This window comes from Marmota flaviventris, chromosome 14 (assembly GCF_047511675.1).
Source record: "Marmota flaviventris isolate mMarFla1 chromosome 14, mMarFla1.hap1, whole genome shotgun sequence".
Classification (NCBI taxonomy): Eukaryota; Metazoa; Chordata; class Mammalia; order Rodentia; family Sciuridae; genus Marmota; species Marmota flaviventris.
Window position 1 is genome coordinate 38952838 of NC_092511.1, and position 24625 is coordinate 38977462.

The 24625-nt window shown below is 32.6% G+C and overlaps 1 protein-coding gene across 2 annotated transcripts in view; it reads left to right on the plus strand.

Moving 5' to 3' along the window:
• Gtf2a1l (general transcription factor IIA subunit 1 like) overlaps positions 1-23216 on the plus strand; it is a 47161-nt gene extending 23945 nt beyond the window's left edge. For both annotated transcript variants that reach the window (XM_027934330.2, XM_027934331.2), the window contains 3 exons: positions 10828-11082; positions 11761-11850; positions 23109-23216. In XM_027934330.2, the coding sequence (XP_027790131.2) occupies positions 10828-11082; positions 11761-11850; positions 23109-23216 (453 nt within the window). The remainder of the gene's footprint in view (positions 1-10827; positions 11083-11760; positions 11851-23108) is intronic.
• Positions 23217-24625: the final 1409 nt, after the last annotated feature.

Here is a 24625-nt window from a genome sequence, read left to right on the forward strand (position 1 = left end):
TTAAATTCAGGTTTGTACTCTTACTTTCCCAGGGTAAAGAGAACCTCATTAATTTGAGAAAAATAAGATGATGTTATATGAATTCAATTGAAAGAGTTCTGGAATCTTTAATATTCCTCAATAAGCTTATACTCATCTGGCACAGTACCAAGGGAGCTCTGAGTCATTTTGCAACAAAATATTTCATGATTTAAAGTTTTCAGTACTTGATGCTATTAAAATGAAAAGCCAATTTCAACATGTGGTTTAGGCTTAGGACTAACCTTATAATAATTTTCTTCTAAAAAGCAGATTTTTGAATTATTGGCAAAAAGTCAGATTTTTTGATGTATACTATATGATAAAATTTGCATTTTTGAGTTTTGTCAGTTTTAGGTGTATAGTATGAATTTTGACAAATATATGCAGTTATATAAAACTACCTCAGCTGAGATAAGAAAACAATTCCATCACCTCAAAGAGTTCCCTCATGTTCCTTTATAGTCAATACCCTCTTACCTACTCCTAGTCCCTGGTAGTCACTCATTGATCTGTTTTCTTTTGGTAGAGCTTTACCTTTTCCAGAATGTCAAACAGTTGAAGGTATGTAATATGTAGTTTTAGTATAATGCACTTGAGATTCATATATGTTGTTGAATGTATCAGTATATTCCATTATATGAATGTACCATAGTTTATTTACCAGTTGCATATTTGGGTTGTTTCCAGTTTTTGGCATCTGTGAATGAAGTTCCTGAAAAAAAAAATATATATATATATATATTGTGTGTGTGTGTGTGTGTGTATGTATGTATGTATACATTCCTTTTGAGTTAATACTGAGGAGTGGGACTGCTAGGTCATATAATAATTTGTAACAACCTGTCAAACTCATTTCCTAAGTGGCTATATATCCAACACCAGTGTATGGGTGGAATTTTGCATTTCTGCCAGCAATGTAGGAGGGTTATAATTGCTTTAGGTTCTTGCCATTGAACACAGTCTTTTGGAGAGAAGTTTGGGATTTTGATCAAGTCGATTAAGCTTTTCTTTTGAATTCTGCTTCATGTTTATGTAACTGAAAGTTGCAAAGGTTTCAAGATTTTTGTCTTTCCCACCTTTTTTTTTTTTTTTTTAACAGTGCTGGGGGATCTATCCCAGGGCTTCGCACATACTAGGCAAGCGGGCACTCTACCACTGACTATGCTACACCCCCAGCCCTTTTGTCATGTTTTCTTCTCAAATTTTGTAGTTACATGACACATGCCTATAATGTCAGTGGCTCAGAAGGCAGAGGCAGGAGGATCATCAGTTCAAAGTCAGCCTCAGCAACTAGGCAAGGCCCTAGGTAACTCAGTGAGACCCTGTCTCTAAATTAAAAAAAAAATAATAATACACACACACACACACATATTTTTTTGGAGAAGATAATGCTAAGTGAAGTTAGGCAATCCCCCAAAAACAAATGCCGAGTGTTTTCTCTGATATAAGGAGGCTGATTCATAGTGGGGTAGGGAGGGGGAGCGTGGAGGAATAGACAAACTCTAGATAGGACAGAGGGGAAGGGAGGGGAAGGGAGGGGGCAGGGGGTTCACAAGGATGGTGGAATGTGATGGACATCATTATCCAAAGTACATGTATGAAGACACGAATTGGTGTCAACATACTTATTTACAACCAGAGATATGAAAAATTGTGTGTATATGTGCAATAAGAATTGTAATCCATTCCGCTGTCATTTATTTTAAAAAATCAATTAAAAAAATAAAAAAATTCTTTATCAAAAAAGGGTTTATTCTTTTTGATGCTAGTATAAATAGAATTGTTTTTTAAATTTCCTTTTTAGGTTTTCAGAGTACATAGATAAGCAACTGATTTTTGTGTATTGGTTTTTATAACCTAATTCATTTATTCTGTTTCTTCTTCTTTTGTGAAATCTTTAGGGTTTTCTACATATAAAAGTATTTCTTTTATTTGTTTTTCTTATCAAATTGTCCTAGATAGTATTTCTGATACTATGCTAAGTAGAAGTGGTGAAAGCAGGCATTTTTGCTTTTTTCCTCATCTTTCAAGCTTTTTTTTTTTTTAAAGTCAATTATTACCTGTAGTTTTCTTGTAATGTTTTTGTCAGGTTTTGATATCCACATGATGCTGGCCTTATAAAATTAGTTTGGAGATATTCCTTCCTTTTCAATTTTTGATAGAGTTTGGGGAGTATTGGTTTTAATTCTTGAAATATTTGGTACAGTCCTTTAGTGAAGCCCTCTTGTTTTGGAGATTTTTTTAAATTACTAATTGAATATCTTTAATAGTTAATGGGCCTCTTCAACCTTGGTAGGTTGTGTGTTTCTAGAAATTTGTCCATTTCATCTAAGTTTTCAAATTTTGGGGAATACAAGTGCTCATAGTAGTCTCTCAAAGTGTTCTCTCTCTCTCTCTCTCTCTCTCTCTCTCTCTCTCTCTCTCTGTTTCTTTTATCTCTGTAAGATTGGTAGTGGTGTTCCCTGTTTTATAATGATTTTAAGTGTTTGAGTTGTCTTCAGTCTAGCTGTAAAGATTTGTCTATGTCTTGATCTTTTTGAAGAACTAACTCAAAGTTTTTGTTGATTTTATATTTTGTTTATCTCTAATAATTATTCCTTTCTTCTTCTGGTTTTGAGTTTGATTTATTCTTTTTATCCCTAGTTTCTTAAAGTGTAAAGTTGGTTGCTAATTTGAGATTCATTTTTTTATATTTTCAAAAATTTTATTGGTGTATTATAATAGTGGGATTGATTGTGACATGCATTAAACATAATTTGATCAATTTAGTTCCCTACTACCTCCCTTTCCCCTTTGCTACTCCTTCTCCTGGGTCCTTTACTTGACAGTTTTGAGATTGGTCTTTTGAAATGTAAGCATTTATAGTAAATTTCCCTCTTAGCACTGCTTACATCCCATAAATTTTGGTATATGTGTTTTCATTTTTATTTGCCTCAAACTATTTTATAATTTCCCTTGTGATTTCTTCTTTGACCTATTGTTTAATATATATATATTTTTCATAATTTGTGGATTTTCCATTTTTATTACATCATTTTCTAGTTATTAATTTTACTATTATTTATTAAAAATCTATTTGTATAATTTTTATTACTATATTAAATATAATTCTAATATTTCCATTTTAGTTTTATCCCATTTGATGAGAAAAGATGCTTAGCATAAGTTTAACTTAAAACATTTTTTAAAGACTTGTTTAATATCTTAGCATATTTAATCTTGGAGGATATTATTTATATACTTCAGAAAAATTTGTATTCTGCTATACGTGGTGGTATATGCCTGTATTCCCAGTGACTTGGGAGATGGAGGTAGGAGGATTGCAAGTTTGAGGCCGGCCTCAGCAATTTAGCAAGGCAATTTAGTGAGACTCTGTCTCAAAATAAAAAATAACAAAAAGTACTGGAGATGTGGCTCAATGGCTAAGCACCCCCAGGTTCAATCCCCATTATTTAAAAAAAAGAAAGAAAGAAAAAATTTGTATTATGCCTTTGTTGCATGAAAAGTTATTTATATGTCCATTAAGTCCTATTGATTGATGTTGTTAAATTCTTTATTTTCTTATTGATCTTTTTTCTGATTCATCTGTTCATCATTTTAAATAGGGTATTGAAATCTCCTACTACTATAGAACTATTTCTGCTTTTAATTCTTTGAATGTTGGATATATTTATCTGCTCTGATGTTTGGTGAACTTGTGTTTATTAATTGTTACATCTTTCTGGTAAACTGATTCTTTTATCACTGTGTAATTTTTTTTTTTTGTAATAGTTTTTGACTTAAAGTCTGTTTTGTCTGATAGTAACATAGCCCCACAACTCTCTTTGGGTTACTGTTTGCATGGACTTCATTTTTACATCCTTTCACTTTCAATATATGCATGTCCTTAGATCTAAAGTGAGTTCTTATAGACAGAATATAATTGGATCCTGCTTTTTGTCCATTCTTCCGGCCCATGTCTTTTGATTGGGGAATGCTGTAATTTAGATATGGGTTGACCCCTAGAGGTTCATGTCCTAGGGCTTGGTCTCCAATGTGGAGGTGCTGAAATAGTATAACCTTTAAGGGATTGGGCCATCTGCTTTGAGCTCCTTACCAGAGTTGAGTAGATGCTGACTGCAAGTTCTTGAACCTCAAGAACTGTGAACACCAGTGACCATTTATTAGGATACCTGGTTATACAGTTAGCTCAAGATATTTTATGTTCCTACTGATCTCCCTTAGAACTTAGTTTGTTCCTGTGCTACAGGAACAAACATGAAAGCAGCAGGTTACCACATTATAGGTCATTCAGATTTACGTAAACAACTCAGAAAAAAATCAAGTTTTGAATTATGTTAGAACATAAGAGACTTCAAAGGACTGAGCATTTTATTGTAACTTAAAAAAATAAATACACTGTAACTAAAAAAAAAAAAAAAAAAGAACTGTGAACAAATAAACCTCTTTCTTTAAAAAGTACTAAGCCCTAGGTATTAGAGTAACACAAAATAGACTAATACGGGGAGTTTACTCATTTTACATTTTAAATAATTGGAAAATTGCCATTTTGTTATTTGTTTTCTTCATGTCTGAACTTTTTTGTCCCTCATTTTCTTTTATATTGTTTTCTTCTGTGTTTAATTGATAATTTTATAATGATATATTTTGATTTCTTTCTCATTTCCTTTGTGAACATTCTATAGTTATTTTCTTTGATTACTAGGGATATCACATATAATATATTAACATTATAATTATTTTTATCTTATATCAATTTAAGATTAATCACACACAAGGGGTTGGGTTTGTAGCTCAGTGGTAGAGCGCTTGCCTAGCACGTGCGAGGCACTGAGTTTGATCCTTAGCACCACATAAAAATAAATAAAATAAAGGTGTTGTGTCCAACTACAACTAAAAAAAATTAAAAAAGAACACACACACAAAAGTTTATTGCTTTACCGTTCTACTGTCTCCTACTGTTTTCACAGATTGTATATTTATGTTATATACCCCTAATAACAGACATAATTTTATGCTTTTGTTTTTTAATTCCTAGAGAAGAATAAAATAATAACCAACTAAATTGTGATAATACTAGTTTATGTATTTTTCCATGTAATTTTCCTTTTCTGAAGAATTCTTTATTTTGTGTCACCAGAGTTATTACCTAGCATGCTTTAAATTTAAAGGACTCCTTTTAATGTGTCTTACAGGGAAGGTCTCATTGTAATTAATTCCTTCAGCTTTTATCTGGGAATGTTCTAATTTCTCCCTCATTTAAGATGGCAAGGCAGATTTTATTAAAGGTGGGTCATGGCAATAGGTATATGGACCATTGTAATAGGGTTTTATAGTAGGGGAGAGAGATTCAACTCAACTCCTTTTCTCATTTTAAGCCCTTTAATTATATCATCCTACTGCCTTCTGATCTTCATTGTTATGCTGAAAAATGTGCTAAAACTCTTTTTAAGGGTCCTTAGTATGTGGAAAAATTGATTTCTCTTGCTGCTTGAAATGAAAGTGTTTTTTAAATTTCAATTTCTAATTGTTGCTATTATATAGATGTATAGTTTTTGTCATCTTGATAGGTTTTAGTTGCTATTTTGTACATACATTGGAATTATTTTATATAGACAATTGTTTTTTTCTTGTTAATAGGAATAGTTTTTATTCCTTCCCAGTCAGTAATTCCCCCATTGACTTATTGCATCAAGATATCCAGTGCAAAATTAAATAAGAATGGTGAGAGCAGATATCTTATTTCTTAAAGGGAGAACATTCAGTCTTTCATTATCAAGTATTGTGTTGGCTGTAAAATTTTTTTTGTAGATGACTTTAACCTAAGTTTGCTGAGAGTTTTTATCATGAATTTTTAAAATGTTTTTGCCACATCCATTGAAACCAAATGTTTCCCTTCATTCATCATTTGATATGGTAAAGCACATTGATTGATTATCAGATGTTCAACTTTGAAATGCACTCCCCAAATTATTTCCTTTAGTCAGGTTGTGTTATCCTTTTAATATATTGCTAAATTCAATTTGCTAAAATTTTATTGAGGATTTTTGCCTCTCTGTTCATAAAGAATATTGGTCTTTATTTTTTTTCTTTGTACTACTACATCAGGTTAATAGTACTAGTTTCATAAAATAAGTTGAAAAATATCTGTACCTCTTCTGTTTTCTGCAAGAGTTGATAGTCATCTGGATCCAGACTTTTTATTTGTGGGAAAGAATTTTAACTCTGAATTAAATTTTTGAAATGTCTATTTAGGTCATCTGCTTTTTTTTTTTCCTCTTTTAACTTAGTTCCTTAAACTTTGGTAGTTTTTAAGGAATTTATTCACTTCATTCATAAAATTTATTATAAGTAAGTTCATAATATTTCCTTATCATTTTAATATTTTAGGACCTATGGTAACATCTTTTCTGTAATTTCTAATTTTGAATTCTCTCTCATGCTGACTCACTTGTTTGCACAATATTTTTCAGTTTCTTTTTCAAAGAATGAATATTTGGTATTGTTGATTTTTCTCTATTTTTTTATGTTCTTTGTTTCTCTATTTTTATTTCCTTTGGTTTGCATTGAATTTAACTTGGTCTTATTTTTGTAGTTTTTTACATGGAATATTAAAACATTGTTTTAAAACCACCTTCTCTTTTCCTTCCTCCCCTTCTTCTTCCTTCCCCTCCTCTTTCTCCTTCTTTGTCTTATCATTCTTTGTTACTTCTCCTTCCTTCTTTTCCACTCAGGGTCTCTTTATCATTGAGCTACATCCCTACCCACAACCTGTTTTTTGCTGAGGCTGGCCTTGAACTTTTGATACTCTTGTCTCAGCTTTCCAAATTGCCAGTATTATACGCAAGTACCACCACATTGGATCGGGACTTTCTTCTTTTATAATCATTTAATACTATGCTTTTACCTGTGGACATAGTTTATATATCACAAGTTTTTGTTTTATTTTAATTTAAATTCAAATAAATTAAGTTCTAATTCCCCTTGTGATTTACTCTTTGACCCATACATGTTTGGGATTATTATTTTAAATTTTTTAATATTTGTTTTTTTCTAGGTATCTTTCTGTTATTTATTTCTAGATTAATTTTTTTGTCAGGACATACATTGTATGTTTTAAATTTGTCAAGGTTTGTTATATGGCTCAGAATGTGGTCTTTGAGAACATTCTGTGTGCTCTTGAAAAGAAGCAATTTTGCTATTTTTGGATGGAATAGTCTATACATGTCAATTGGGTCACGTGTATTGATTCCATTGTCTTCTATGTCTTTACTGAATTTCTGTTTACTTTTAATTTCTGAGATAGGAATTTTGATTTCTCTAAAGATAATGTGGATTTATCTATATTTTTCAACTTCTAATAATGGTTGTGTGTGTTTGTGTGCATGCACACGTACACTCTGGGGATTGAACTTTTAGGGCCTTAGTGCATGCTAAGTGCATGTGCTGTACCACTGAGCTACATCCCCAGCCTAAGCAATTTTAGATTCATGGAGTTTTGAGGTTATATATATTGACAGGTATGTAAATATTTAAGATTAATGTTTTCTTCTTGAATTGAATCCTTTTTCATTATATAATCGTTCTTATTTATCTCTGATAATAATCCTTGTTCTGAAGTTCACTTTTTTTCTGATATTAATGTTAGGATTTTAGTTTTATTTTAATTAGTGTTTACATCATACATATTTTTTCTATTCATAGCCACTCCTCCCAGTTTCAAATTTAAAATGATCCAAATGGTTGGATCTTGCTAACTTAATGCAGTCTGATAATTTCTGTTTTCTAATTGGTATGTTTTAACCATTTCTATTTAATATAGCTATTAAGCTACTTTGCAGTTGTTTTCTGTGTGTTCTTTCACTTTCTTTTTTCTTGTGTGTTTTGATTATTTCCTTGGCTATGTCACATCTGATGATTCCTTCAGATGAAATTTTTGCTCTATTATTGTTTTTATTTTTAGAATTTTTATTTGACTCTTATAGATACTCTTTGCTGAAATTCTCCAGATTTGTTCAGATATGTGACTCATTTTTTCATGATAGTCTGATGATTCTTACATCTCTGGGTCTGATTCTCTTGATTGCTTTTCTGTTTGATGGTTGGTTTCCATTGCTTTTTTGTTTCTTATTTTTTATTAAATGTCAGACATCTTGTTTAGAAAATGAGAGGCTACTTAAAAAAAGTTAAATAATATTTATACTCAGAAGTGGGTATTACTATTCTCACAGAGAGATATATCTGTATGTTCTGTTTTCCAAGGGCTGGTTATCCTTGAAAATCGGATTTCTTGAATGCCCTGTGACCTCAGGATGGATTCTTTGATGGATTAAAGGAAAAATGTGATATTATAGTTTATTTAGCTTTTTCTTTTTTCTTTTTTTTAATGTTATCAATCTCTTTATTTTCATGATGCTTTAGGAGTGCCCAGGTTTAAATTCATTATTTCAGTACGATATACTACTTACAAAGACTTTCCTAAATTCTGTTTTTTTTTGACAATGCCCCATTTATTGTTTTTTTTATTAGTTACTCAAAACATTACAATGATCTTGACATATCATACATTTGATTCAAATGGGGTACATAATCATAGTTTTCCACATGTACAGATTGCAGGATCACATTGGTTATACAGCCATGTTTATACATAGGGCCATACTAGTGTCTATTGTATTGTGCTGCCCTTCTTATCCCCCCTCTTCTCCCCTCCCCTCCCCTCTTATCACCTTTTTCTACCCAATCTACTGTGACACGTTTCTCTAGCTTTTTCTTATTGTTAGTGTGTTGGTGGCAATTTTTTTTTTAGCTTTTACATCATAGGCAGCAGTGGAATCCCCAAGAATTTTCTAAATTATTTTTGTATACAATAAAAATTATTTCTATAATTTGGATTTATTTTCATTTTGGAGCACATAAGTCATTCACTTTTGCATAAGTATGATAGTCCTTATTCCATCTGTGAAGATCTTTTTTTCAGTGTAAACTAGTTAATTACGTGTTTTATTTTTGGACCTTTATTTATTTATTTATTTATATGCAGTACTGATATTCGAACCCAGTACTTCACACATGGTAGGCAAGCACTCTACCACTGAGCCACAACTCCAGTTTTTTAATCTTATTTTTTCTATGTGAGATTATTTGTTGGGGGTTCTTTGAGAGATTCATTGTAGGGAATATTCTTATGGGTATGAGTCCCAGAAGGACATTCATCCACTCAAGATAATAAAGATATATCTTAAGAAGGTGCATTGAGATATTGCCCATAGTATCACCTGTACCTCACAAATGTATGGGTAGAAAGAAAACCAATTTATTCGAAACTTAGTAAAGCTTCTTGAGCTCTGTTGGGAGCCTTCTTTAGCTTCAGTGACCTTATAGATTTCCAAGACTTCTGCGGCTGATATGATGAAGCCCATTTGGGTGCTGAGAGCCAAGCTTTACATGTCCTTGAATTCCACTTCTGTACCCCATCCTTGAAGTTAAAGTAACCTATTATATTTGTAATATGTGCGTCTACTTGTGTTTGTTTCCAAAACAACCAGCAGTGCTCTATACTCCATGGTAGCACCTGGAACTTTTACCAAGTTTTCATGAGATCTCTGAAGTCATCAAAAAGGTTAAGTTCTGTGGTGCTTATAATCATATGAAATAGCCCCTGTCCTTAGCTTGAAATTTGGTTGGTCTCTATTCTGTCTATGACAAACCAACAGGAGAGCAGCATGTAGGGCAGTTCTCTACAATCAACTTTGGGATTTAACTCCATTGCACACCTTTCTAGCTTTTTGATCTTGGCAATTAGGTTAAGTGAGAAAATGCCTATAAAATATTTTACAAATGCTTATTTGTTAGCTCTGGTGAAGGTAGTGATAAAAAGAGTAGCTATGTGAGCATAGGTGATTACTAAATTTCCTTTACATTTTTTCTAATTTAAAATCTTTGTAGTTGTAGTAAAAATATATATAACATAAACTTTGCCATATTTAAGTGTATAATTCAGTGGTATTAAGTACATTCACAACATTGTACAACCATCATTACTATCCATTTCTAGAACACTTTCATCATCTCAAACAAACTCTTTTTGTTAAATTATAATTTACTTCCTCCTAGGCCTAGTAACCTTTCTATCTTTTTGAATTTGCTGGCTTTAGCCTGTTCTGGGTATCTCATATTAAATGGAATAATGTGCTATTTGTTCTTCTGTGTTCAACTTACTTCATTGGTATAATCCTTTGTATTTTTAGTTATGTATTAAACATGCTGTCATTTGTTTTCTACTTCAGTAATTGTTTAGAATCAAGTATAATAATTAAAAGCCAATAGGTACTATGTTAATTTAAGGTAATATGTTAATAAAAACTGGTAAATATTATATGAAAGTAGTGAATTCATTTGTTGCTTATGTATGATTATAAATAGGTTTACTTAATTTATTATTAAAAAAACTATTCTTATGTTACATGTACATATATGTTATATAGAAATGCTAGAGGTATTCTGGAATTCAAATCTGGAGGGAGAGTCATTTTATAAGGCAGAAATATGATTGAACCCAGAGATATTTTTACCACTGAGTTACATCCCCAGCCCTTTTAATTTTTTAAATTTGAGTCAGGGTCTCGCTAAATTGATTAGGGCCTCACTGAGTTGCTGAGGCTGGTCTTGTGCACCACTATGACCAGGCAGAAATATATTTTAAGTGACCACTTGTAGAATACTTGCCAAAGTAAGTTAAAATTCTGATGCATTGTTTTGTACATCATATTTGACTTGAAGAACTTTATTTCTTTCTCTTTTTAGAATTCTAATTCTCAGATGGATTTAAGCACTCAGGTATCTGATGATGATATTAATGAAATAATTCAAATAGATGGGACTGGTGATACATCTTCCAATGAAGAAATAGAAAGTATAAGGGATGTAAATGAGAATGAATTTATAGGGATTGTTGATGCAGGAGATCTAAAGGTGCTTGAAGAAGCTGGCAGTATATCAAATGAAGATTCACCTGTAAACAGTAGTGATGAAGATGCTCAAATAGATGTTGTGGAAGAGGTGAGGATCACTTTTGAGCTCAGACTTTCTTTATTAACTTACAACATTTGTGCTTCAGTATACTTGGGAACCAAGATCAATTACAATATTTCTGTGTTTTTGTGCTTTAAAATGAGACTTATTTGTATGTTGGGACTTAAACTTTTAACCTTAAACTGTAATTTAAATTAGTAGTAAGTGTTTAGGAATTGTCTTATGTATTTGTTGTTCTTGATTAGAGGTAGTGGAAGGTTTAGGGGATGGAAGTGGAGGTTAAGAAGGTAGCCTGTGTAGAAGTATATAGTATCTGTTCTAGTTCTAATAAGTACACATCTGGGTGGAATATGGCAATTAAGGAGTACATATGAGTATTAGCTATCAGTTGTGGTAGATTTACATTACATATATATCATATAACACTAAATCTTTTCTGCCTTATTTAATAGTCCCAGTCCTGTGCATCTTATTACTATCCTTATTGTATTAATGAGAAAATTGAGATATGAGGAGTTTTAGTAACTTGCATAAGATCAGTCATATGATTATTAAGTAGCCAAGCTGGGATTAAAACTCAGCTGTTTGACTTTAAAGTATAATATAATTCTGCCTCTCTAAGCTCTTCATTTCTATATGTTTCTCTATCTTTAAAAAATTTGAAGCATCATGAAATTTCTTAATGTGATCATCTTTCATCTTTAGGATCCTTTAAATTCTGGAGATGATGTTAGTGAGCAGGATGTGCCAGACCTGTTTGACACAGATAATGTAATTGTCTGTCAGTATGATAAGGTACTGTATTCACCTTTTGGACTTTGAGTTTATTAATTGCATTTGGAATAGGAAGATTTTTTAAATGATGGAAAACATTATGGTGAGTTATAGTTAACTGTTTAATGAATTGCAAAATAGCTATTTAATTCTGTCAAGTTTTGATGGTGCATTTTGGGTCTAGTACTGTGCTGTATGGATGCTGTAGTACTAAAAAAAAAAAGCAATAGTCCTTGTCTTAAGGAGGTGACAGTCTTATTGAAACAAGGTATATCTTAGGGAATAATAGAATAACACACAATAAGATGGCAGGCAAACCAAAAGCTAAAATATGTGACAGGTAAACCAAATGCTAAGACGAGTGTTACATAAATCAAATGAGATATGTGGCAGACTGTGAGTCCTAAAAGTGGCTAGGAAATACAAGAAATCATTTGCAGTTTGAGTTCTCCACAAATCCTTCATGGATGACATGGAGCTTTGAAATGGGGTTTGAATGATTTATAGGATGTAGGTTAATATAGAGTGTAGGCATTCAAAGTAGAATATCCTGAGAAAGGCCAAGAAATGAATAGTTGTAGTATGTATAAGGGACAGTGAAGAGACAGCTTTGGCTCTAGTAAGTGTTCTTTTATTGGATGTACACTGAATGAAGCTGGGCTGGAAGACAGAGTAGGGAGCATGTTGAAATATCCTGAATGCTAGGTGGAGAAGTCTAAAATTGGTCTGAAGAACATTAGCCTTTTGAAAAGGCTATTGAAAAAATTGTAATTGAATTTAGAAACTGGCTATGTTTAATGATTTGGAAAAGGCTAATAGGAAGAAAAACAGGGATAGTATAGATATGAAGTAATTGAAGTTCAGATTAAGTAAAAAGTAAGATTAAGTAAAAAGACAGAAAAGCTAGAGGTTATGATAGAATCAGTGGGACTTTGTGTTAGATGAAGGTGCCTTTCAGGTTTTAAGCTGAGGAAATAAGTTAGTAACAGTTTTTCTTAAAAAAAAAGTTGTGATTATTATGTAACAGAATGGTAAGTTTTTGTCCTTAATTCATGAATATTTCTGTTTTTTAAAACTTGAGATATCATTAGTATACTGTAAATTTTACCTGTTTAGTATATGGTTCAGTGTTTTTAAAATATGTTCATGGATATGTACAACCATTAGCTTAGTCAATTTGAAAACTTTTCTGTATCTTCAGAAAACTTCTTAAAACTTTACGTCTTACTCTAATATCTACCTGTTGTCCCCACCTTGCCCCTTAGGCTGGGGGAACCACTGATCTACTTTGTTTCTATGAATTTTCCTGTTCTGGCATTTCATATGAAAGAATCATGTAACATGCAGTATTTTTTGACAGATTTCTTTTGCTTACTATGATGTTTTCAAGATTCATTCATATTGTAACATGTATCAAGACTCTTCATTTTTATTACTGATCAATAGTCTATTGAATGTATATACCACATTTTGTTTTTTAATCTGCCAGTGGACCTTGGGTTTTTTGTTATTCAGCTTTTTGTCATTGTGATTAAAATACCTGACAAGAACAACTTAGAAGAGTAAAGATTCATTTTGGCTCACAGTTTTAGAGGTTTAGTCCGCGGTTGGCTGTCTCCAAGACTGGAATATCATGGCAGAAGGTCATGGTGGAGGAAAGCTTCCCAGCTTATGGTGGCTGGGAAGGAGGGGGGTGGTGGTGGAGAGAGATAAAGGGGTAGGGGAGAAAAAGAGAGAGAAAGAAAGAGGAGAGAAGCTGGTCAGAGACAGATATATTCCCCAAGGTTGCATTTTTGTAGACATCACAGATCTAAACCATAATATCCTTCCCCTGGCCCCCAAAAGCTTGTGCCCATCTCACAAGGCAAAATACATTCATTTTATCTACAAGAGTCCCTATAGTCTTAATAGTTCCAGCATTGCTTAGAAGTCCAAGTCCAAAGTCTCCTTTGAGACTCAAGGCAGATCCTGTGAATCCCTATAAAAATAAAGAAAGAAACTTAAGTTACATGCTTCCAATATATAATGGCACAAAATAAACATCTCCACTCCAAAAGGGAGGAAAAGGAACATAGAAAGAAGGGACAAATAGTACCAAAGCAAGACTGGAACCCAACTAGGCACATATTAAGTCCTGCAGCTCTATGTCCAGCATCCAGGGCACATGGTGGTGAGATATGGGAAGCCCTACCTCCATGACCTCGATGGTTGCACCCATATGGCCTCTCTCTTGGGCTGGCTCTGCTTCTTGCCTGCAGCTTTCCCTCTGCCAGCAGTCCCCATTTCTGGTATCTCTTGATTCCTGGGGTCTCCACAGAAGCTTCAGCTTTACCCTAGTTGTCATGAGCTGAGCGGCTTTTCTCAGCCATGATTTTTCTGCCTTGAAGCCAGCCAACTATGGACTGAGAACATTGAAATCATGAGCTAAAAAAACTTTTCCTCTTCCAAATTGTTCTTGTCAGGTGTTTGGATAACAGTGATAAAAAGCTAACATAGTTGTTTTCCACTGTATAGGGAAAAAAGTAATCTCTTTTCCTCATCCACCACTAGGATCATAGCTAAGACCCTATAATAAAAGAGAAAAGTGTACACATTTATTTTAGATAAGTTTTACATGGCACAGGAACCTTTAGAAACGAAGACACAAAGATAAAGGGAAAAGTATTTTTCTGGAGAATTGTGCAGAAGTGTGATTGGAGGAAATAGGGGTATGATATTGTAATTAATGGAGGGGAATTTTGTAAGGCCTGTTTGTTCAGATTCTTCTCTGTGTCCCTGTGTCTTCAGAGATGAATTAGTTTCTCCTGGGTGTAGGGAGGGCAACTCTGGCTTAAGTGTTTTGTAAAATATTCAGAAGAAGGTTAGAGAATTCTTTTATGGCCTGCTTAAGGGAAGAAGGGCAAGAGAAATGTCAGAGAGACTTTCTTGTTTTGACTGTTTTCTCAGATGCCAAGGTGCCATATTTTGGGTTAGGATGTCTTGAACCCCATCACCACCTTTTGGATATTATGAGTAATGCTGCTATAAACATTAATGCACAAGTTTTTGTGTAGGTATATATTTTTATCTGTCTTGACACCTAGGAGTTGATTTTCTGGATCACATGGTAATGGTTTATGGAACTACCAGGCTGTTTTCTAAAACAGCTATATTATTTTACATTCTTACCAGCAACATTTGAGGGTTTCAATATCTCTACATCCTTGCTAACACTTGTTATCTGACTTCAAGAACCTAGTCATCCAAGTGAGTATGAGATGGTATATCATTGCAGTTGTGATTTTCATTGCCTTGATATCTAATAGATATTTTACTCTTTTTTTTTCTTTTTGGTACTAGGGATTGAACCCAGAGGTGCTTTATCACTGAGCCATACCCTCAACTCTATTTATTTTTCATTTTGAGGCAGGATCTTATTAAGTTGCTTAGGGCCTTGCTACATTGTTGAGGCTACCCTCAAACTTGCCATCCTCCTGGCCCAGCCTCCTGTGTTGCTGGGATTACATGCATGTGCCACTATACCTGGCCTATTTTTTAAAAAAAATCACAATTAGAATATACTTAAAGGAAACAAAGGATACCCTTTGTTGTGAATTTATTTTTAAAAATCATTTTCTATAAAAATGATAACCACTTTCTTATCTATAACATTTTATATAGATAGAAAATTTAGAATTTAGGCTGGGCACAGTGGCACATACCTGTAATCCCAGCGGCTTGGGAGGCTGAGGCAGGAGGATTGCAAGTTCAAAGTCAGCTTCAGCAACAGTGAGGCACTAAGCAACTCAGTGAGACCTTATTTCTAAATAAAATACAAAATAGGGCTGGGGATGTGGCTCAGTGGTTGAGTGCCCCTGAGTTGAATCCCCAGTACCAGCCCCCCTCACCTGAAAAAGGCAATTTAAATGCTTGTAAATATAATTTAAGAGGGAGTAGGAGTAGAAAAGGGACAGTTCTTAGTTTGAAACTTCTTTTAGTTTCTTATAAATATTGTATTGACTTCTACAAAGAAAAGATTTTAAGGTATCTAATTATATATGCATTCTTTAACGTCTCAAAATATTTCTAGAACATTATGAATATAGTGTTCTTTGCTACATTGTTGAAGAGAGTTTATAATTAATTACATAGTGCATTGTATTTTTCAAAGTGTTTACTCATACTTTGTGTTTTGCTTCTACTCCTTGTGGAGTAGATTGAGGTGATATTAGTTGTATTAACAAATCTAGTTGTCTGAGAGTACTCTCTAATTAGTGAATATTTTAAGAACGTTAATAGACACCAGGGTATTGGGGAGCCATTGAAATATTTTTTAAAGGGAGTGATGAAGTCAGAAAATAGTAGCAAAAAGAATGTATCTATAAAGTCAAAATAGGGTGGAAAATATTGTTATAGTGAATTTTTATGAGGGAAAACTTGCCAGTTCTTGTCATGGGTTGATTTGCTTAGAATAGTATTGAATGGAATGAAACTCAAGTAAATTAAAAGAATCCTCAGTAGTCTTTTTTTTTTTTAAATATTGATTTTATTTTTTTAAATACACAGCAATGGAATACATTACAATTCTTATTACACATATAGAGCACAATCTTTCATATCTTTGTATATAAAGTATGTTCACACCAATTCATTTTTTATGCATGTACTTTGTTTTTTTTGCATTACAATTCTTATTACACATATATACCACAATTTTTCATATCTCTGTTTGTATATAAAATAGGTTGACACCCAATTCATGTCTTCATACATGTACTTTGGATAATGATGTCCATCACATTCCACAATCCTTGCTAATTCCCTGCCTCCTCCCTTGCCCTCCTTCTCCTCTTCCCTATCTAGAATTCATCTATTCCTCCCATGTTCCCCCTCCCTACCCCACTATGAATCAACCTCCTTATATCAGAGAAAACATTCGGCATTTGTTTTTTGGGGATTGGCTAACTTCACTTAGCATTATCTTCTCCAACGCCATCCACTTACCTGCAAATGCCATGATTTTATTCTCTTTTATTGCTGAGTAAAATTCCATTGTGTATATATAGTCTTTAAAGCTTTACTGGTTCAGAGTGTTTTAAAGGCCAATAGCATCTGTTACCCTGGGAGAGTATTACAAATACAGAACTCTGTGGACCACTCCAGAGTCCTGGATCAGAATGTGCATTTTTTAAAAAAACCATTTAAAAATATTTTTTAGTTATAGATGGACACAATATCTTTATTTATTTTTATGTGGTGCTGAGGATCGAACCCAGTGCTTCACATGTGCGAGGCAGGCACTCTCTACCACTGAGCTACAGCCCTAGCCCCAGAATGTGCCTTTTTAACAAGACTTTCAGGTGATTTGCAACCCCTTAAACTTGGAGAAGCACTGTTTTTTTTTTTAAGTGGTTTATTTTGCTTTGATTAACAGATGAAATTTACCTTTTAAACTGTATAGCTTAACTCTTGGAAGAAAGTTTGAAAATTTTAACATGCACAATGAAAAGGGGCTAAATAAAGGCATTGGTCTATATACTGGGTGAGAATTAGTGATTCCAGAGACCTAGAAAATGTCTAAGATTAATATAAAAACAAACATTACTATTGCTGCATATATATACGTGACTGTATGACCAATATGATTCTGCAACCTGTACACTCAGAAAAATGAGAAATTATACCCCATCTGATTCAAATGTATGATATGTCAAGATCATTGAACTGTCATGTGTAACTAATAAAAACAAATAAAAAAATAAATAAATAAATAAAGGTTAAAGTAATAAGGATAATACAGGAAACATTAATGGTGAAATGAAACATTTTAATAGGAATGAGAGTATTCTGTGCTATAAATAGGACACTTTATAAAGGAATGTGAAATCATTTGAATAGCCTATATCTTCACCTACAGGTTAGTAAACTTTTTTATAGTGGCTTTGTCCTTTAGATGTTAGCACAGTGATTAATTGTAATGTATATAGTACAGTCTCTCAAATGTATATTTGTTTTGGTGTTTAAATAGTGCATACACTTGGTTAAAAATCAAAACACAATAAAAAGGTATACAATAAGGTCTGATTCTCACTTCTTCACTATTTATGTTTCCTTCTAGTAGCTCTTCTGATTCTGACTTGACTGCAAATAAGTAACTAGTTATATTAGTTTTTAAATATATTTATAGAGCTTATTTAGTGTAAGTACAAAAAGTAGCATAGACAATACTGCATTCTGCACCTTTGCTTTCTACTGTTGACAGTGTCTCAGTCTTTTTTACATAAGAAGGTTTTCTTCATGCTAATATTTTAATAGTCGTATAATATTCCATTTTAGGGTTATTAAAATTTATTTAATTAATTCCTTACTGATGGATATTTATGTTTTAGTCTTTTGCTTGGAATTACTCTATAGATAAGACATTTCACATGTATATAAACATACCTATTACATAAATGTACAGAAATAGGATAACTAGGTCAAAGACAAATGTATTTGGTTAGCTATTGCCACAGTGCTCTCCAAGGGGATGTTCCAGTTTATATTTCCAAAATAGTGTTTGAGAGTGATGTTTTTCCTGCACATTGCCTATAGAATGTGATAAAGAAATTTGGATCTTTATTGCTATGGAAAGTGAAAATGGTATGTTGGAGGAATTTTTAACTTTCTATGTGTTTAAGGGCCATTTATATTTAGTTTTTGTGACCTTGTTCTTAACTTTTGTTTTTTTAATATGTGTGCTGCTGAAATGAGTACACTTCTGTCTTTTTCATTTCTTTTTTTTTTTCCTGGTACTGGGGATTGAACCCAGGGACATTTAACTATTGAGCTACATCCCTGGACTTTTTAATTTTTTTAAATTTTATTTTGAGAACAGGACCTCTTTAAGTTGCTTAGGGTCTCACTAAGTTTCTGAGGCTGGCTTCAAACTTGGAATCCTGCCTCAACCTCTTAGTCACTGGGATTATAAGCATGTGGCACCATACCCAGCAACTTTTTAAACCATTAAAATATTGGTTTTCTACTCAGTGATTTCTAAGAGTTCTAATTCATGTTGAGAGATATTATTAGCTTTTTGTTATACATGGAAGTAATTTTTCCTTAATCATTTGCTCTCATTGCTTTTCTTATGTGCAGATATTAAATTTGTCAGTCTTTAATTTTATGACTTCTAAATTTTGAGTCATGAGAGCTTCTTTCTTACCTCAGTATTTTAAAGGATTCACTCATGTTTTCTTCTAGTATTTATTTGATTTCTTTTTTAATATTCAAGTCTTGATCCATTTAGTATTTGTGTTGATGTATAAAGTAACATGGTTTCAACTTTTTTTAACACTTGATTTTCCTAACATTTATTGAAAAGACTGTTTTGTCCATACTGATAAGATTCCTTTATCACCTAATAAATTTTGATATGTATTTGGATTTAGTTAATTTTCTATTTTGTTCTATTGGTTTATCTATCCTTAGTCTTGTATTACATTGAGATTTTTAAATATTCGGTAGGTTAGTAATTGTTTATTGATATGTTTTTTCCTGGGTATAATTGTCTATTTTTCAGCATTAACTCAGAATCAACTTGACCAGTTCAAAATAAAACCTAATCGTTACTTTCAATGAGATAACATTAAATCACAAAATCTGATATTTTAATGATGTTGGGGAGAAATGGGTTGCAATTTTAGATAGAGTTTCTAGGGACAGCCTTACTGAAAATATAATAGGCTAGGGATCAGAAAGAGGTAAGGGAGTGAATTGTTAAAGTATTTGGGTAAAAACATTTCCAACAGAGGGAACAAATGTAAAAGTCCTGAGGTAGGAATACCTTTGTGTTCTGGGAACAGAAAGGAGTCCAGAATGGTAAGGGAGGGGAAGTGAGAGATTTTGCATCCATTGTAAAAACTTTAATTTTTGGATGAGAAGCATTGGAGAGTTTTGAGCTGAGAAATGATATTAAATTACATTTTTAGGAGAACCCCTCAGGCTACCACATTCATATTAGACTAAAAAGTGGGGATGCAAGTGTAAAAATGGGGAAACTAGTTACAAGTTTATGTATTGTCTAGGCAAAAGAAAATAGAGGCTTAAACAAGAGTGATACTATTGGAGGTGGTAGAAGTAGCTGAAATATGAATATCCTTTGTAGGTAGAACTAACATGCACTGGTAGATCTGGGAATGGGGTATGACTAGGAGGCATAAAGAATATTGAAGAATTTTTTTTTACCTGGCCATTTCCCATTGAGATGGGGGAAGACTTGGGGAGAAAAAGTTATTCTAGTTTTAAATTTGCTTCAGGTGTCCACTTGACATTTAGGAGATGTGGAATTAATTGATTGAGAATCAGGACTTAAGGGAATAAGTATGAGCTAGAGATATAAATTTTGTCATCAACATATAGATAATGTTTAAAGTCATGAGATTAGTATTACCAAGAATAAATATAAGCAGAAATAAGGGTTCTGGTATACTCTAAAATTGAGAAGTAAGAGAGAGATTGGAGGGATCAGTAAAGGAAACTAAGGAGTGGTCAGAGTTATGATGTTGGGGAGTTGGATGAAAAACCAGAATGTTTTAGAAACCAAGTGAGAACAAAGAAGAGAGTATTGAATGCTGCCAACAAATCAAATATTTCTTCTTTATTCCTAATTATTTTATTTCTTTGATTTATGTGGTTATTAGGCTCTTCCTCTGTGTCTTCTTTTGTTTATATGCATGAAGGCTATAGATTTCGGTGTGCTAATTTTGTATCCAACCTGAGTTCCTATTTAGTATTTTTTCATTGATTATCTTGGAGTTTTGACATACATCTGCAAATTTATTAAATTTTTCCAGTTTTTATATCTCTATTTTATCTAATTGCATTGGTTAATATCAATTGTAGTTTACACTTGTCTGTATTAGCTAGTACCTATAAAGTGTTTAAAAGTTGAATAGTGGTAGATAATCTTGTGTATGTCCTGACTTTCATGGAAATACTTTTAAGGTTTTCCCAGCTGTATGTGTATAGGACAAAAAACAAATGATTCATTTTTTTTGGGGATTAAAAATACCCTAAATACATGAGTATTCTCAAATGCATTTTCAATATCACTGGAAATGATAATGATTTGTCACCTTAGGTCAAGTAATTTTTTTTAGATTAATAAATACCTAATTTAAACTATATTGAAATTGTAGGACAAATTGCTGCAATTGTTCTTCTAATTCTGGTCATATTTTCTCACCTGTGCTGAATTCAGGATTCTGTTGTCCCTGTTGTATTTCAAAGGGATTTTAAAGATGTGCAAGAGAAAATTTGGGAATCAAACTCAGAAAAAAAGTTTACATTATTAGGGCATTTTAAACACATAAACAGGGATTTATCCTTTGCATTTTCTTATACTTCACAAAATGCACAAGAATACCAGTCACAATATCTGTCTATTCCCAGACTTGATTATTTATAGTCAGACAACGAGGTTTAAATATTACCTTTGATCTCAAATCATATATTTTCTGAATAGTTACTTGTAGTTTATGAAGAGGTAGCAATTATTTTATGGTTTCTTACCTCTCAAAGTAGTATTATTTCTTATCATTTTATTTTACCTGTATCTAGGCTGATTTATTAAATCTGAAGAACAGCGGACAGAACCAAACAGATTTTAGGATGTATCTTCTGTCTGTGGTTGGTGCTTTATTGTGACTTTCTTTTTCACACTGAAACACAACTTTTTCATTTTTGATAATATTAGCTACCTCCTCCCTGTTTATACCTTTGCAGACATGTTGGACTCTTTGGTGTTCTTGAACAGTTCAGGCATGCCCCTTGTCAGCAACTTTCTCTCCTGTGCCTTTTGCCTGGAGTGACCTTGAGTCAATACCTGCCTGGCCTTATCCCTTGCCTTCCTCAAGTTGTTGCTTAAGTATCACCTTAATGTGAAGCCTATTCTGACTAGCCTTTTTAAGATTGTGCTTTGGTTCCTACTTTATTTTTTGTAGTGCACATCACCTTTTAATATTCTATATAATTTACTTACGGATTACATTTCTGTCTCCTTTCTATTAAAATGTAAACTCTTCAAAGGCAGGATTTTTCCCCCCTGTATTTTCCATATATATTATGTATATGTATGTTTTTACAGATATAGTATATGAAATCATGTATAGTAGGCCTTCTATATCTGCAGTTTCATCCTCTGTTTAATCAACTGTGAATTGAAAATATTTTAAAAATTGCATCTTTACCAAACATTTGCAGACCTTTCCCCCATCTCTAATCCCTAAACAATACAGTATAATTACTACTTAAGAATATTTACATTGTATTAAGTATGCAAATAATCTGGAGATCTACTCCTGAAGATGAAGACAGAACTCCTTGGAAATTGGTACTAGAAGCTTTTAATTCTTGGATACAAAGGAGTCTTGTATGCGTGGACTCCCTTCCACTTTAACATGGAGGTGCTTTCTGTACCTTTTAAAAAGAATTTGGGAGCTAAGTACTCTGCATCTTCAGAACTGCTTCTTTTCCTCTTCCCTGTTTTGCCTTCTGGGTTTGGACCTACCTTAATAGCTTTTGCTGCTTGCTCTTTTGTTTCAAATTCCACAAAGACAAATCCCTTTGGATCTCCAGTAGATTTATAATGTGGTATACTTATATAAACCACATTGCCATATTTCCCAAATACTCTTTCAATACAGCTGTGATTAACATTTTGGGGAAGTAACTCCTGTGATAATAAAAGTAATGCAAAGCCTAAGGTTTTCAAATTCTATACCTTATTCATGCTAATAAGTTTGTAACCTTAACATAAAAAAAGTCTAGAGATGATTTAAAACATATAGAAGGATATGCATAGGTTATGTGTGTGTGCTATATGTAAATATATGTAAACATGTCAGTATATGTAAATACACATACATGCATGCACACACATACACACACACATACACCATTTTACATAAGGGATTCAAGCATCCACAGGTTTTCATATCTGTGGGGGCTATGGAACCAATACCTCAGGATACAATGATATTGAAGGATGACTGTAATATGATATAGATATAGTATCTCTAGTGCCTAAAATAATATTTTATATGTAAGAACTGGTTGTATTTTCAGTACCTCAAACAGTATTTGACATATAGAAATTCAAATATCTGTTGAATTAGTGAATTATTAGTGAATTATCTTGAGGAGGTCTTAATTTTAAAAAATTCCTATTTAGTGTTAGAATAAATCTGTTTACTATTTCAAAGAAATGTAAATGATTTTTTCACTTATAAAATTAATTTAGATTATTTTTCTCCCTCCAGATTCATCGAAGCAAGAACAAATGGAAATTCTTTTTGAAAGATGGTGTTATGTGTTTTGGAGGGAGAGACTATGTATTTGCAAAAGCCATTGGTGATGCAGAGTGGTAAACTTTCTGAGCTCAGTTCATCAGTTTTGTAAACATCACAATATTACATATTGTGAAACTTCCTTTTATTTTAAATATAGTCCATCAAGAGCTGATCAAATTTTAATTCACTATATGGAATTTAATAAACTTCTAATTCAGATGCAGATGCAAATATGCAATTTTATATTTATTTTGTTTTGTTTTAAAATGCCCCCCCCATTATCTATACTGTTATGTCTTATTTCTTTTTTTTTAATACCTTTATTTAGTGCTTTTTTTTTTTAGTGCCGTGGATGGAACTCAGTGCCTCACACGTACTAGGCAAGCACTCTACCACTGAGCTATAACCCACAGCCCTGTCATGTTTCTCTTTTTTCTTTTTTTGTAGTTGTAGATGGACAGATTATTTTATTTATTTTTATGTGGTACTGAGGATCAAACTCAGTGTCTCACACTTGCTAGGCAAGCGCTCTGCCACTGAGCTACAGCCCCAGCCCCCTTGTCATATTTCTTTTTTGAAGTAAAATTTAAATCAGATTCCAGTGCCCCTTCATATAAAGTCAATATCAATTGTTAGATTGGAGTAGTTTACTTTCTACTCTTTTTGTTTTCTTCTTCCTAGGCCCACCTGGTCACTCTGTATTTTCTCTAGGCAAACCTTATTGTAAATTAAGCCCTAGGTTAATTGACAAGATATCCTACCCAGGAACTAGGATTTAAAATTTCACTTTGCTTCATTGATTTTTTAAAATAGTACATTGTAAGTACTATTGTATCAGTCTTCTTTATGTAGCACATTGTATTATTAGGAAAAAAAAAGTCATAGTAGTCCCATTTGTGTCTCTGCATGTCTTCATGCCCCTCATCTTTTAAAAATGAAAAAAAAAAATCAATTTAAAAGTAGGCTTACCACAAAACAAAGTCCAATAATAAATATCCTTGCATGATAATATAACTGGTGATAATTTTGGTAGTGACTAGAAAAAATTAGGATTTCACCAAATTGTTTTTGATCTCATACCCATTTATTAGCTCAGATAATGTTAAAAAGACTTCTAATTCTTGAGAAGTTATCTAAACCAGTGATTTGCAATTTTTTTTTTTTTGCCAGGATCCACAGTAAGAAATGCACTTTGACAACACAATATATATTTGAATGCATATTGACACTCATGACACAAATGAAACAAGTTTCAGAAAATCATGATTGCCTTTAGCATGATGGCCTTCTACATTAGCTGATTCCATTCTGCCTTTTTTTTAAACCTGATCTCAACCAAGTTGGTCTCATTACTTGCAGTTAAAAACCTTTTTTTTGGCACGCTGACAATCATATCTTTATTATTCAGTATGAATATGATAATATAGAGGATTCAGTTCTTAACAAATTCATCTAGTATTTTATTGCATTTTTGATTAAGATGTATT